Below are 13,292 nucleotides of genomic sequence, written 5' to 3'. Positions count from 1 at the left end.
AACTTCCAACAGCCTCCTCCAACTTCTGTCATTTCAGCCTCCTCCACCCACACATCTAATGGTGGAGCCAGAGCTTCCACCCTACCCACTTGGTTGTGTGCTCCTCTTTTCTGCTGCCCAGGCTCCTAGTATATGTTTGGTTTGCCAAGTCCACTTCCTGCTGGGAGGATCAGTGAGCTGCCTGGATGGCACAAGTAATATAGCCCAGGGTGCAACTCTGTGCCCAGGGCAGTGCAGCATCTTTGGACAGCTCAGTTCTGGATGCTGTACCCTGCTGGCTGGACCCATGACCCACAGAGCCCTGTGGCAGCCTCCCAATGTCTGGGGTGCACTTACCTGGAGCTCCTGCGTAGCCCTCGGCACTGGGGATTGGCCGCTGCCCGGTCTGGCCATCCACACCTCGGGGCAGGCCCCGCCCCGACACCCCCATCCTGCCTGGGGGGCCGGCCTCTCCAGTCTCCATGATGACCCCCGTGGAGCCAGGCAAGAAGGGCAGCCCTGCCCAGCCAGGCCGCAGGGCTGGGGGGCGTTTCTTGGGCAGGACGGGCTTCTGTCCTGGGCCCCTCGGAGGCAAGGGAGTGCTGGGCGGCGGCAGCGGGGTCAGCACTGGAGCGGGGAGCTCCGTGGGGGCCTCTGCTGGGCTCGAGGGCTTTCCTGCCTCCTCCTGGGCCTTCCCCCGGGGTGGAGGCTGAGGTGTTTCTGAGGGCTCCTCCGCTGAGCGTGTGGGAAAGTAGAGAGAAATGCAGAGTTAGAGACCACAGACCTGACTGCTCAGCCACAGGCCCCTCTGTGAGACCCCATGGGCATGGGAAGGTATGTGCTGGGGGGTCCTAGGGCCAGGTCCACTGGTAAACACAAGAGCAGCTACCACAGCATGGGGAGCCCTTGCCCCAGAGAGGAGGGTCTTCAGCCTCTCTTTCTACATGATGCTTGCTCTCCCCAAAATAACATTGTCCTTGGTTCCAGCAGCAAAAACTCCATAATGACCCCGCAACTGTACCTGCCTGCCCCCACCGCTGACCCCGCAAGCTGAGGGCCTGCTTCTGCAGACCTCATGTGACCCAGAGTGTCAGAGAGCGTGAGCTGCCTCTGCAGCGCACAAGGGTCACCACAGCCTTAAGATCACCAGCTGAAGTACTTGCACTGCAAGAGCCTCCTGGTTACACTCTCTGCCCTCTCGGAACAGTGCTGAGACACAGCCTGGAAACTGCCCCCATTTCCTGCTCTGAATACATTCCTGGAACTGCCCTTCTAGGAAGCCCTTCCTGCAGGCCTGCAAGACATCTAAGAATAACCAGGGCTGGCCTGGATACCCTCCTCAACAGCCAAACCCCACCTACCTGCTCCTCCATCTGTAGGGTGCCTGTCATGGCCCAGGTTCCAAAGCTCCAAAGTTACGATCAAGTAAAATCAGAAATTGCATTGTACCCCCACCCCCACCCCAGTCTGGTTTTTTTTTAAACTCACAAAGGTGATTGTGGCAGATGGAACACAGGTGCCTCTACCCTACAGAGCTAGGTTGCCAGCCCACTGCCAGCCCCAAGGGAAGCTTCTCCTCAAGCACCCTCTGCATGAGAGGATGAAGCCCTCCAGAACATGAGCTGAATGAACTGACCATCAGTCTCTCCAGTGCCCCCAGGGTGGTCAGAGCTAACGCCACTGCACTGAAGATAAGTGAATCCACACCGTACAGTGGGAGGCACCGAGCCTGAATTCTCTGCACTACTCTGACGCAAAGGGCTGGGTTGGACGTAGACACTGTGGCATGAAGGATTTCAGACCTGGAGACACCACTAGCCACAGTGAAGGACAGGATGAGAAGGAAATAACCAACCAATAAAAAGGAACTTTGAAGAAATAGATAATACAAGAAAATAAACGTAGTAAGACACACTCCTTACTAGCAAGGATGCCCACCCTCCAGCTTCTTCTGTCCGAAATAAACTGCTTCTTTGCATGCTCTCCCACATGTACTGTGTTTCTTACAAACTCTGTGCCTATTCTACAAAATAGGCAAATAAACTCAGAGAAACAGAAGGCACTGTATCCAAAGTACAAGAATAGATTGGTATTAAAAGAGGCCTAACAAGCTGAAACTCCAATACTTTGGCCACCTCATGCGATGAGTTGACTCACTGGAAAAGACTCTGATGCTGGGAGGGATTGGGGGCAGGAGGAGAAGAGGATGACAAGAGAATGAGATGGCTGGATGGCATCAGCGACTCTGTGGACCTGAGTTTGAGTGAACTCCGGGAGTTGGTGATGGACAGGAAGGCCTGGCGTGCTGTGATTCATGGGGTCACAAAGAGTCAGACACGACTGAACTGAACCAGAAAATAAGAATGTCTTTACTGATTAGAAATATGCTTGCCAAAATTAATAAAATTCAGTGAAAGAGTTGGTAGACAAAATCAATGAGCTCTTTTAGAAGATAGACCAGGTAGACAAAATAATGGATAATAGAGAAACTGTAGGGAAATTAGATTCTTTCCAATCCAGAACTTTCTCGAAAAAATAGAAAAACGGGCATAGAGAGGTGGTAAGGAGAGAATCAAGTACACAATTCGTCAGAACTGGAAAAGACCCCAGCTGGATTACTGAATAAAAGACCCAAACCAAGGCGTATTCAGAACACTGAGGGTAAACAAAAGATCCTGCAGACTTGGGGGATGGGGGGAAGTGACTTTGCATCAGAAGGACATCATCAGGCTCTCAAGTAAGGGAAACCAGGAAGCAAAAGAACAACACCTTCAAATGTTGAAGGAATATCATTGTTAACCTTGAGTTATATACTCAGCTAAAATATCTGCCAGTTGTGAAACTAGAATAAACCTGTTTCAGCCATGAAATATTTAAAGACCAGCAAAACTCTGGAGCACCATTTCTTAAAAAGCTATTGGAAAATGTACTCCACTGAAATGAAAGTAAACCATAAAAAAATGTGGAGTAAAGAAAAGGGTGTAAGTCAGGAGAGAGGCTCAAGAAACTTCTAGGATGGTAGTGAAAAGTTTCAGATCGAAAGCCTTAGAGCTTTCTTAAGTCTAGAGAGGAAGCAGTCCAGGCTGTGTTGAGAAGAGACGACTCCCAGAGGGAGGTCATTAGATTGAAAAATGGAAGGGGATAAATGCTACACTGATTAACGTTGTACCACAGAAACCAACAACATTGTCAAGCAATTATTCTCCCATTTGAAATAAATTTTTAAAAATTAAATGCATAATTTGCCAAAAAAGTTTAAAAATGGAAATGACCTGATACTTTTTATGGTATTGAGAGAGTTTCAGTGAGTGAGAATCCCAAGACACATACATAATATCTAGCAAATAACACTACTACTAATTCAGAGGAAAGCAACACAGTCCTATTTGGCTATTTTCAGCTGTTTAGCTTACAGTGTAAATACTGACTTGATTTTTGTGGTATAACTACTGGGAGTTGGGAGGAGGGGAGACATGAGAGAGTCTTATAGGCTAATGTCTGCAGCTGATAATGTCAAATTCTGTATATAATACCCATATAGAGCTATCTAAAGCTAATAGATTTAGAAATATGGAAGTAAATGTCGGGGGAAAAAACAGCTCAAAGAATTGCACATGGCCACTTCTGGGATGAGAATGGCAACAGGGAGAAGGGGCAGGGGAGGTGGTTTCCACTGTAAATTTCTCAGAAGTGTTTTATTTTTCTAAAACACAGACGACGCCAAGGACCCACCTCGTCTCCTTTCCCTCCAGTCCACGCACGTTCGGGTCCCTCCTTGTCCGTCTCCCCTCCTCCTCACGCTGTTTCTCGGCTCACAAGTTGGCCTCCCTCCCCGGCGCAGGCTCCCACCTCCCTTCTCTGCTGGAGAAGCTCCTCCAACATCTCTCCTCTCCTCCATCTCTTTCCTTCCGCCTCACTGGCTCCTTCCCTTCAGCCCAAGGTTGTGTCTCCACCCGTAATTTAAACACAAAGACTTTTCCCCAGTCCTATAACCCTCAGAGAATTACAGTACCCAAAGCACCTAAAAAAAATAGCCAAATAGAAGCCCCTCACACCTTTTTTCGTACCTATTCCCCTAAAAACCCTTCAAATCATCCCTGTCTCTGAAGCCCCATCTGCCTCCCTGGCACCTCGTCTGGGTGCTCGAGTCGTATTTAACTCTGCCCTCTCCTTTCTCACGGGCACCCCAATCCGGGCTAAGTCCAGCTTCTCATTTTGAATCATCCTCTGGGTCCTCCCTCCCCCTTTCTCAGAGGAGAGTTCATCCTCGTCATCGCCCCTGCTCAGAAACCTCCACTGTCCTCTACTGCTCATAAAATCCAGTCGAGTCTCCTCTGACAGCCCTGTCCGCACCACCTGCTCCATCGTCTCCTGCCGCCTTCAGTTCAGCCCCTGGGGCTGGGCTCTTCGGGAATCCTCCATGACACACGTACCTCCCCACAGCCCCGCTCCTCGTGAAGCCCAGCAGCGCTCAACAATCCTGCCTCCCAGTCACAGAGCTCTGAGGGCCTGTCTGGCTTTTATACCTCTCCTCACTTGCTGGATGATAAACACGTGAGGACACGTTTTAATGATCTTTTGTCACCAGGGACTGGCATGTGACACTGAGACATCTGAGTATTTAGTGAAGGAAGAAAGGCTGGTACCCTGGGCTGCACCCTCACTCCCGCCAGCCAGCAGAGGAGGCGCCCTAACTTTGCCAACGATAATCGTCTTTCTAGGGTCTGTAAGGGCAATGCCAGTACCTAGAATCAGTGATGGGTCTCTCTCTTACAGTCACCATTCCCTCAACACCCAGACTTGTGACAGTAAGTGGAAGGCAGAGGGGAAAGAATGAACAAATAAACCGCTCGGGCCAAATACCTTGCACTGATCTCCACGGGGAGCCCGTCCAGGACTCTGCAGAATGGGTGGCTCCGACACCCCTCACGTCACGGCAGAGACAGCACGAGAAAGCCACCCTGGATCCCGACTGCTCCCCAACCTTGGCCCCCAGCACATCACGTAGTGTCTCTAACACACACATTTATTACTTGAAAAAAACTGGACAGCATCTTGCTCCGTCTGGGAAGATAACTCTGGCAGCCAGTGTCATTTTGAACTGCACATATGTTTCTAATCCAGTGACCGTTTGAGTTGAGTTTGTAAGAACCAAGTGGGGCTGCCCGTGTTTCACGTGAGGAACGATGATGCTTTTGTTCCACAACCTGTCTCCAGGTCTCCGCCCTGACGCCCCCGCCATGGCCTTATGCAGCTGTGCACAGGCCGGGCCACGGCCTCGCCAAGGATGGAGCCAAGAGCAGGTAGGAAAGGCCACTCCCACTCTGCTAAAGTTCTTATTAAAAGCCACTGAAACCTGTGCTAAGATGAAGACCTGCCTGAGGAAACTGTCAGCAACCCCATGGAGTCGTGTCACAGCGCAGGGCTGCGGGGATGTCAGAGTCTGTGTTGGCGGTGTGGCTGAGTCATCCACCACTCGGGCTAAACCCTCAAAGTCTCCTGACAAGCAGGCAGGATTTGGCTGATCAGATGAAGTGACAAGTGCAGGGCCACATCCCTGACAGTGACGTCACTGTGCAAACGTCCAGGCCAATTCACTAGAAGCCCAGTGCAGGAAGCGGGTGGAGAGCTGCCTGGCATTGCGAGGGTATGTCTGCTGACCAAATGCAACTACAGGTTGGGGTGGTGGGACTATTTTAAAGTGACAATCAAGACTTCTGACTTTATATTTTCTTTTTTGGTTGCATGGCTTGCAGGATGTGAAATTCCCCGACAAAGGATTGAACCTGGATCCTTGGCAATGAAAGCGTGGAATCCTAACCACTGGATTGCCAGGGAATTCCCAGGACTTCTGGCTTTAAAAGAAACCCACCCACATTCTGACATACAGCAGGCTAAGTGGAAGGATAGTCACACTGCTTGGCAAAGCTCTGTGCCTAGGAAGGGCCCACGCCACCCTGATGAGAAACGCCAGGCTCAGAGGGGGTGCTGAGGGACCAAGTTCCTGCACTGACTCGGCATGGGAGGCACGAGGCAAGGGCTTCAAGGAGACACTCGCTGGTCTCCCTGCTGGAAGGTCAAGTGGGGAGAGGATGGGGAGGCATGTGAAAGAGCCTCAGGGCTGGGGAGACGATGCACAGAAACCCCACATGGCTCCCCTGACAGTAGGGTGGGGGAGACCATGGGTTCGCAGGAACTGTCCTACTCTGAGCAAACAGCAGTGGAAATGCTGCTTTGTGCTTTGGCTGGAACAAAGAGTGAAAACACTCAAGCTGGTCCCAGGGGCGCTGTGTGGTTCCATCACAGTAGTGATGGATAAAGATGTGGTGTGTGTGTGTATATATATATATATATATACACGCACACATATATATATACACACATATATATATACACACATATACATATACACACAGTGAAATATTACTCAGCCATTAAAAAAAAATATGAGACTTCCCTGGTGGTCCAGTGGCTAAGAGTGGCTAAGACTCCACACTCCCAATGCATGGGGCCCAGGTTCGATCCCTGGTCAGGGAGCTAGATCCCACATGCCTCAACTAACACCCAGGACAGCCAAATAAATAAAAATAAATTTTAGAAAAAGAATGAAGTAAAGCATTTGCAGCAACATGGATGGATCTAGAGACTGTGACCTAGACTATGACCTATCTAGGGCCTGTACTGACCGTCCCTCCAGAGCATGGAGCCCACCGAGAAAGGAGTCTCACCCAATGTGACCACGTGGAGGCCCCTAGAATCAGGCTCCACGGGGCAAACAGGTTGGCGTTTCTGCAAAGCGCGACCTGCAGATCACTGACCCAGACACAGCTCCAGCCTTGCGTGTTGACGTCGGCGGGGCAGTGCCCTTGGAACGGAGGTCACCCGTTATCACTGAACCCCAGAAAGGCCGACCCGACCTGAGAAGTCACCGGGGATTTCTTCTTTGATAGAAATCCACAAGCTGATTTGAAGCTGCACATGGACACGCAGAGGGTCTCCCTGATTCTAAGACTCGCTGTAAAGCTGCTGCGGCCAGGACATGAGAAGGCACGGTGACAGCGTCGGCAGAGCCCAACAGTGGACACGCGGGCCCCGCAGAGCTGGCGCGGCGCTGTGGCCCCGCACCTAGGGCTTTCCCTCCCTCCTCCCCTGACCCCTGCCTCTTTGTTTCTCTCTGGCCCAGCTGCCTCTGAGGGGGTCTGCCTTCCGCTTCCAGGACGGGAGCTGGGGGGATCTCTGTTTTAATTACAAATTTAATTACAAATTCCTGGAACTGACCTCACCCCTGCCGAGCAGGAGTCTCCCGAGGGAGCCCAGAGTCCTTATTTCTATCAAGCTCGCAGGGGACTCTGCGCAGCTGTGGGAGAGCCCGGCGCCAAGGACACAGCAGTTCTAGAGTCAAGGTTCAGACGGAGAAAAGCAGCCGCTGCTTTCACCAACTGAAGAGCTTTACAGAAGCCAGATGCTCACAGGGCAGAAGGGCAGGTATTGTCCAGAGGCAGTGTGGTCCGAGTCTGTGCGGTTTATGAAGCCTTTATGTATTTATGACACTCGGACTGACTCCATCATGCTATCTGGGACCTACACTGGCCTAAAACTCAGCCAATTTCAAGTTGAAGGCCAAAACTGTCATAACACTGGCAGGAGGCCACTCTTCCCCCTGCCAGGCTTTACGATTAAGCACTTATTTAAAAAACCTGTGTTTTTTTCATTCTTACAGCACAGCTTAGGCTAAGCAATTGGATAAAGATGGGGTTCTTAAATCTGTAGCCCCCCCAAATGAAATGTTATTAATATCATTCAAAACTAAAAATAGAACTAGATCCAGCACATGGACTCAACAGACATGAATTTGAACAAACTCCAGGGGGTAATGAAGGACAGAGGAGCCTGGTGGGCAAAGAGAACATGACTTAGCCACTGAACAACAAACAACATGAGCCAGCAATCCCACTCCTGGGCATATATTTGAAAAAAAACATAACTTGAAAGGATACATGCACCCCAGTGTTCGATGCAACACTATTTACATGAGCCAAGACATGGAAGCCACCTAAATGCCCATGGATAGAGGAACGGATAAAGAAGATGTGGTACATATATACGATGAAATATTACTCAGTCATTAAAAAGAAAGAAATATGGGACTTCCATGGTGGTCCAGTGGCTAAGACTCCACACTCCCAATGCATGGGGCCCGGGTTCAATCCCTGGTCGGGGAACTATATCCCACATGCCTCAACTAACACCCAGGGCAGCCAAATAAATAAAAATAAATTTTAGAAAAAGAATGAAGTAATGCCATTTGCAGCAACATGGATGGATCTAGAGACTATGATACTAAGTGAAGTAAGCCAGACAGAGAAAGACAAATGGCACATGACATCACTTATATGTGGAACTCAATTAAAAAAAAATGAAACAACTGAACTTACAAAACAGAATCAGACTTACAGATACTGAAAACAAACTTATGGTTACTAAAGGGGAAACACAGGGGTGAGGGATAAATCAGGACTTGGGGAGGAACACACACACACACACACACTACTATATATAAGACAGATAACCTTCAGGACCTCCTGTATGGCCTACTTGATATTCCAGGATAGCCTAGATGAGACAAGAATCTGAAACAGAATAAATATATGTGGATGTATAACCGGATCACTTTGCTGTACATCTGAAACCAACACAACATTGTAAATCAACTATATGCCAATAAAATTAAAAAAAAATTTTTAAGTACTTATAAGAAACTGCCTGAAGACATTTGCAGAAGAAAGGGGTGGCAGATTGGAAAGAGGAAGCAGTGGGCTGCTGTCCCTGGGGTGTGTGGAAACAGTCCTGCGTGTCCGGCAGGAAGGCCCTTCTTAGAATCATGAGGCGGGGGTGGAGGGCTGCCCTGGCACAGAGACTGTCCCTCTGCGTGCCTCAGCTCTGTGGGAGCCCCAGGCTTCTCAACACCAGGAACTCACCTACTATCCCAAGTGAAAGGGGAATAGCAGCAATGCCAGAGTCTGCCCGGGGCTCAGTATCTGATCAGATGGGTGACAGGGAGGCCGTGTGGGCTCAGAGGCTGTGGTGCAGGCCAGGTGGTCCCAGGGTCCCAGCAGGAAGCAGATTCTGCCTTTGAGCCACACTGGGGGGCAGGGCCTGGAGCTGCCCCTACCCAATAACTACAGTAGCGTGGAGACGGGGCAACTGCAGACAAGATGCAGCTAAAAAAACGGCACAGGGAGCTGGGGGTGGGGAGCAGATGGGAACAGAGGACCAGACCTCTGAGGCCACATCCACAGAAGAACAGAGGACTTCCCCATCCCCCTGTCGTTCAGAACCTGATTTATCTAACCATGAATCCTAAATGCTGGGCTTCCCTGGAGGTAAAAGATCCACCTGCCAAGCAGGAGACTTGGGTTTGATCCCTGGCTCGGGAATATCCCCTGGAGAAGGAAATGGCAACCCACTCCAGTATTCTTGCCTGGAGAATTCCATGGACAGAAGAGCCTGGCGGGCTTCAGTTCATGAGGTCACAAAGAGTTGGACACAACTGAGTGACTAAACAAGAATAAGAACCTAAATGCTAGGGAGGGGAGATTTCTCGACTTTTTACACTTTACACTTCAGTCCCAATTTAGACAAGAAAAAGAAAGGAAGAAAGAACAAAACCCTCTGGATCCCTAGAACATTCAGCAGAACACCTGGGGTTCTCATCCCACGTCTGTAGTTGTAGGTGAGCCCACCTTCACTGCTCTGAGGCTACAGGTCTGGAGGCTTGTAGGAAGAGGAGAGGATTTCAGCCAGGAGCAGAAGGGACGTCCAGCAGAGGGGACAGAGGGTCACAGTCATGCTGGTATTGAGGGACGACCAAGGGCCAGTCACTGTTTAATATACTACTGGGACTTCTCTGTGGTTCAGTGGTTAAGACTCCCTGCTTCCGTTGCAGAGGGCATGAGTTTGATTCCTGGTCGGGGAACAAAGATCCTGTACACCATGCAGCATAGCCAAAAAAATAGAGAAGAAAAAAAAATACTCCTTAGGAACGGGGGTTTCCCAGGTGGCGCTAGTGGTAAACACGCCTGCCCATGCAGGAGATGTGAGTTTGATCTCTGAGTTAGGAAGATCCCCTGAAGGAGGACATGGCAAACCACTCCAGTATTCTTGCCTGGAGAATCTGATGGACAGAAGAGCCTAGTGGGCTACAGTCCATAGGGTCGCAAAGAGTCAGACACGACTGAAATGACTTAGCGTGCATTGGAACAGGAATTATCACGCTAACTTCTCAAAGTATCACTATTACCATGATTCTCTCCAATTAATAAGTATAGAAAGTGAGGCATTCAGTACATAATTTGTCCAAAGTCACAAAGAATGTGTAGAGTAGCTGGGAGTACAAACTTGGGAAATAATAATCACTTCCTGGCTCTAAATTCTCAGAGTTTCTCATGATACTTGAAATTCAAATCTGTTATCTCAGCCTATAAAATCCCACCTGATCTGACCCCTAACCCCTGACCTCACTGCCTATGACCTTCCCTCTTGTTCATGGACTTGATCAAACTGTTGTCCTGAGTTCTCAAACAGGACAAAGACATCCCTGCCTCAGGACCTTTGCACATGCTGTCCCCTCTGCCAGGAACAGATCTCCACAAGGTTCATTCCCTCATCTTACTCATGTCTCTGCTCAAACATCATCTCCACTGAGCAACGTTCCCTGACTTTTCATCTAAAACACCAAGTCCCCTGTCCTCTGTCACCTCCTCTGCTTATCTTTCCCTGCACACTGATCGCCTGCTGAAATCAGACCTTAATTTGCTGGGCTGTGCATTCCCTGACTCCCCCCGCTAGATCCTGCAAGGGCTAAAATTCCAGTGTGAGGACACGACTCAGTATTTGTTGAATGAATGACTGTATGAATGAAGCGGGGTGGGGTGCATGGGGCCCAGGAAAGGGGCATGACACCCAGGTCACAGAGTGGACAATGAGACAGTCACAAAAATACAGTGGTCCTAGGGACTTCCTTGGTAGTCTATTGGTTGACCCTGAACCTGGACTGTAGGGGATGTGGGTTCTATCCCTGGTTGAGAAGCTAAGATCCCACAAGCCACAAGATGCAGCCAAAAAAATACACTAGTTCTTTACCGTTTAGAAGTGAGGCACCTCTCCAAGTCCTGGATGAAAGGCAGGGACCCTTTCTCCAAAAAAGTAACCAAACATTTGTATATAATCTCGAGAGTGTCTTTTAAGACCCAGGGAAGAATGTCTACACTGATGTGAGGGATACAAAGATACAGAGAGACTGGGATTGATTTCAGCATTGGCTGAGGCCCCTTCTGATTCCCCCTCCACCCTCCCCACCCGCTGCCAGCTGGGTAGTTCAGCTCCCTCTGGGTGCTTCCAAAGAAGAGAACGGGCTCTGCACACAGGGCAGCAGACGGGGTAGAAATAGCAGAGTCTGGGTCCCTGACCCAGCAATCTGGCCTCTGGTGACCATGTCCTACATCCTCAGCTCTGCACCTCGGCTCACAGTGGGAGCAATGGTGGCAAACATTAATATTCCTCCCCTCCCAACATACAAGCCGCATCATCTCTCAGGGTGACCTGTTTCAAACAATGGGATATGGCAGAAGGGACATGGTGCCAGCTCCGGGCCTTGCGTGGAAGGGGCTCCTGCTTTTGCCTTGTGGTAAGTGTGACTCCCCGAGATCACCATGCTGTGAGGAGGCTCACGTCCACCACGTGAAGAGAGAGGATGGCCATGCGGAGGAACATGTGGCCGGTCTTCCTGTGCCTTCCAGCCCAGCCCAGCCCAGCCCACTGGTCCCCTGACCACAGCCAAGTGAGTGACTTGAGCTGATGTCAAGTGGAGCGGAAGAGCTGCCAAGTCAGTTCCTGCCCCACAGAACAATGGAAAGTGATGAAGCCACCAAGGTCTGGGGTCTGCTGTGACACAGCAGCAAACAGCAGGTCCTTTCCACCCCTCAGCAAGAACGCCCTCCCCTCCTGCTTCTCTGAACCCTTCCAGGAGTCACGTACAGATGTGCGAGCTGGACCTTAAGGAAGGCTGAGCACTCAAGAATTGATGCTTTCAAACTGTGGTGCAGGAGAAGACTCTCGAGAGTCCCTTGGACTGAAAGGAGATCAAAACAGTCAGTCCTAAAGGAAATCAACTCTAAATGTTCATTGGAAGGACTGATGCTGACGCTCCAATACTCTGGCCACCTGATGTGAAGAGCCAACTCGTTGGAAAAGACCCTGATGCTGGGAGAGACTGAGGGCAGGAGGGGAAGGGGGCGACAGAGGATGAGAGAGTTGGATGGCATCATCAACTCAATGCACGTGAGTTTGAGCAAACTCCAGGAGATGGTGAAGGACAGGGAAGCCTGGTGTGCTGCAGTCCATGAGGTCTCATAGAGTCGGACACGACTGAGGGACTGAACAACAACTCACCATTCGGTACAAGCTCCAGCCTCCTTTCAGAAGTCTCTCTCGTCACTCCATTTCACCCTTCACCCCATTGGTCTATGAACTCGCAACCTACTCAACCTTGATGAGAAGGCCTCAGCAACTCAGAGAAGCCCCCCTGACATCCACAGTGGCCGTGACCATCTCTGCCTGTTTCCCCTCAGATTGTCACTGTCCCATACACTGTCATCCTGGCGCTCCACACGCAGAAGCTCATTACTCCCACACAAGATGGGTTCAGTAAGAGCCAGGGAACTACAAGGATGAACCTGACACAGCATCTCACAAATCCTCTCTGCAGGCCTGTGTGTGTCACTCCCCCACCCCCAAACCTGGGCCTGAAAATGCCTGGAAGGTCAGAGTCGTGCTGCTCACCTCCTCATCCCTCACGGAGCCCTGCACTTAGTGGCTGTTTAGTCACTAAGTCGCGTCCGACTCCGACTCTTTATGACCCCAGGGACTGCAGCACGACAGGCTCCCCTGTCCTCCACTATCTCCCACAGTTTGCTCAAACTCATGTCCGCTGAGTCACTGCTGCACACAGTAAGCACTCAATAAATGTGCTGCTGACTCTTCACTGGGCGCTGTGACCTGAGCTCTAGACTCACCCAGTGACCCCTGACACTCAGGTTCTCCCGGACCTGGATGCGCTACAAAAATGGACAGCCTCTGCCTGCTTATCGTTAGCTCTTCTCAATCAATGGAATTCCCGAAAGTCCACGCATTCTACTCTCACAACGATGGCTTCATTCCAAAAGGAGCCGCCTTGTGGGAGCCGCCTTCTCTTTACAGGCATTCACCCACCCACCCCTCTTTCCACAGCCAAGCGTGAAGGAGTTAAGTGTGAA

General features: G+C 50.4%; 1 protein-coding gene across 1 annotated transcript in view; it reads right to left on the bottom strand.

The window, feature by feature from the left end:
* The window catches only part of EMILIN2 (elastin microfibril interfacer 2), a 61,458-nt gene that overhangs the window by 3,262 nt on the left and 44,904 nt on the right, over positions 1–13,292 (bottom strand). Inside the window, exon 5 of the mRNA XM_055417140.2 lies at positions 337–714. Coding sequence (XP_055273115.2) covers positions 337–714 — 378 coding nt within the window. The remainder of the gene's footprint in view (positions 1–336; positions 715–13,292) is intronic.

Source organism: Moschus berezovskii, chromosome 28 (assembly GCF_049115385.1).
Source record: "Moschus berezovskii isolate FMDL1 chromosome 28, NW_MosBer_1.0, whole genome shotgun sequence".
Taxonomy (NCBI): Eukaryota; Metazoa; Chordata; class Mammalia; order Artiodactyla; family Moschidae; genus Moschus; species Moschus berezovskii.
Note: the sequence above shows the minus strand (reverse complement) of the source record. Positions and strands in the feature narration are given on the sequence as shown.